General features: G+C 71.8%; 2 protein-coding genes across 2 annotated transcripts in view; one reads left to right on the top strand and one right to left on the bottom strand.

Moving 5' to 3' along the window:
* The window catches only part of GET3 (guided entry of tail-anchored proteins factor 3, ATPase), a 5,918-nt gene extending 4,949 nt beyond the window's left edge, over window positions 1-969 (bottom strand). The window contains exons 1-2 of the mRNA XM_039725206.1: window positions 732-969; window positions 500-648 (exon numbers count right to left, since the gene is read on the bottom strand). Coding sequence (XP_039581140.1) covers window positions 500-648; window positions 732-920 — 338 coding nt within the window. The 5' untranslated portion in view covers window positions 921-969. The remainder of the gene's footprint in view (window positions 1-499; window positions 649-731) is intronic.
* A 166-nt stretch (window positions 970-1,135) lies between these two features.
* The window catches only part of TRIR (telomerase RNA component interacting RNase), a 3,857-nt gene continuing 2,925 nt past the window's right edge, over window positions 1,136-2,067 (top strand). The window contains exons 1-2 of the mRNA XM_039725205.1: window positions 1,136-1,439; window positions 1,869-1,946. Coding sequence (XP_039581139.1) covers window positions 1,176-1,439; window positions 1,869-1,946 — 342 coding nt within the window. The 5' untranslated portion in view covers window positions 1,136-1,175. The remainder of the gene's footprint in view (window positions 1,440-1,868; window positions 1,947-2,067) is intronic.

The following is a 2,067-nucleotide window of genomic DNA, read 5'->3' on the forward strand; positions in this document are numbered from 1 at the left end:
GTCTGAACCCCCAAATCCCACCCCACCCCCCCAGGTACCTGCCCCAGACCCCTCTTTAACCCCTCAAATCCCACCCAACATCCCTCAGTGCTCACTCAAACCCCTTTTTGACCCCCCCAAATGCCATCCCACACCCCCAGGTACCCACTCAAACCCCTTTTTAACCCCCTAAATTCCACCCCACATCCCTCGGTGTTCACTCAAACCCCTCTTTAACCTCTCAAATCCTACCCTACATCCCCAGGTACCTGCCTCAAAGCCCTCTTGAACCCCTCAAACCCCATCCCACACCCCCAGGTGTCCACTCAAACCCCTTTTTAACTCCTCAAACCCCACCCCACACCTCCAGGAGCACTCACCTGGCCCAGGTACCTGCCCCAGACCCCTCTTTAACCCCTCAAACCCCTCTTTAACCCCTCAAACCCCTCTTTGACCCCCCAGGAGCCCTCACCTGGCCCAGGTGCTTTCCCCCAGCCCCCCTGGAAGCCCCCAGCCCCACCTCATGACCTCGGCGTAGCTCATGGCCTCGTCGATGCCGGGGAAGGCGCTCATGGCCTCCTGCATCATCTTCTTGCCCATGCTGAGCACGTTGTCCTCCTCGAAGAACTCGTCCGGCAGCTCGGCCACGCCCAGGCTGGGGTCGATCTCCTGGGGAGGGGGACGGGAAGGTGGGGAGGGGGACAGCTCAGGCCTGTGGGACCACCCCCCCATAATCCCGTCCCGGTGCCGCTCCCGGTGCCGCTCCCGGGGCCGCACCTGCAGGTGGTTTTGCCCACGCCGCCCTTGCCGCCCACGAAGATCCACTTGAGGCTGCGCTGCTCGATGATGTTGGCCAGCGTCGGCTCCAGCGGCTCCACGTCGGGCGCGTCCTCGAACTCCTCGGGGCCCTCGGCCGTCCACCCGCCCGCCGCCGCCGCCATCTTCCCCGCGCCGCCGCCCGCCGCGCGCTGATTGGCCGCCGCGCCGCCGCGCCCTCCCTTCTTCCCCTTCCCATTGGTCACCTCGCCTGTCAATCCCATCAAGGGGCGGGGCGAAGCTGAGGGAGCCCCGCGCGTTGCCGGGCAACGCCGCCCCGCCGGCGGCGGCGGGGATCTGGTGGTGACGTCACCAAGCGGCGCCGGCGGAGGTCGCGCTGATGTCATCGGGCGGCGCCGGCGGCGGTGGCGGCGGACAAGATGGCGGCGCGCGGCGAGGACCGGGAGGCTCCGGAGGCGCCCTCGCCGCCCCCGCCGGGCCCGGGCGGCGGCGTCAACGTGTTCGCCAACGACGGCAGCTTCCTGGAGCTCTTCAAGCGCAAGATGGAGGCGGAGGAGCAGCAGCGGGAGCGCGAGGCGGCGGCGGCGGCGGAGGCGTCGGGCGGCGGCGCCGGCGGTACCGGGGTGGGCCCGCAGCGCGGCGGCGCTGACGGAGCGAAGAGGAGCGGCGGCGCGCTCAGCTTCGTAAGGACGCGGCTGCCCGAGGGCCCCTCCCGGCCCCGCTCCCGCCGGCCCGGCCCGAACGCGTGAGGGGGGCACGGACCGGGGCCGCTCCCGGGGCACCGGGGCCGCTCCCGGGACACCGGGGCCCCCGCTCCCGCCGGCCCGGCCCGAACGCGTGAGGGGGGCACGGACCGGGGCCGCTCCCGGGGCACCGGGGCCGCTCCCGGGACACCGGGGCCGCTCCCGGGACACCGGGGCCGCTCCCGCGGCTCCTCCCGCGGCTCCCCGGCCGTGCCCGGAGCCGCCCGGAGGCGGAGCCGCCCGTCGCCGCTCGTTTTGCCCGGCCGAGCCCCGGTACCGGGGGGGTTCGGGGCAGCGGGCGGAGCCCCCGCGGGTCCCGGCGGTGCCGCCGCTCCTCCCGGTAACGGGGCAGGTGTGTCCCTTCCCCAGGTGGGGCGGCGGCGGGGCGGCAACAAGCTGGCCCTGAAAACGGGAGTGGTGGCCAAGAAGCAGAAAACGGACGAGGAGGTGGGGCCGGGACCGGGGGGGGAAATTCGGGGTCCCGGGGGGATTTGGGGGGTCCCGGGAGGGGAAATTGGGGTGGGGAGGGGGATTTGGGGGTGCAAGGGGGGTAATTTTGTGATGATTT

The sequence above is a fragment of the Passer montanus genome, unplaced genomic scaffold, assembly GCF_014805655.1.
Source record: "Passer montanus isolate IOZ18808 unplaced genomic scaffold, ASM1480565v1 scaffold540, whole genome shotgun sequence".
NCBI classification, from domain to species: Eukaryota; Metazoa; Chordata; class Aves; order Passeriformes; family Passeridae; genus Passer; species Passer montanus.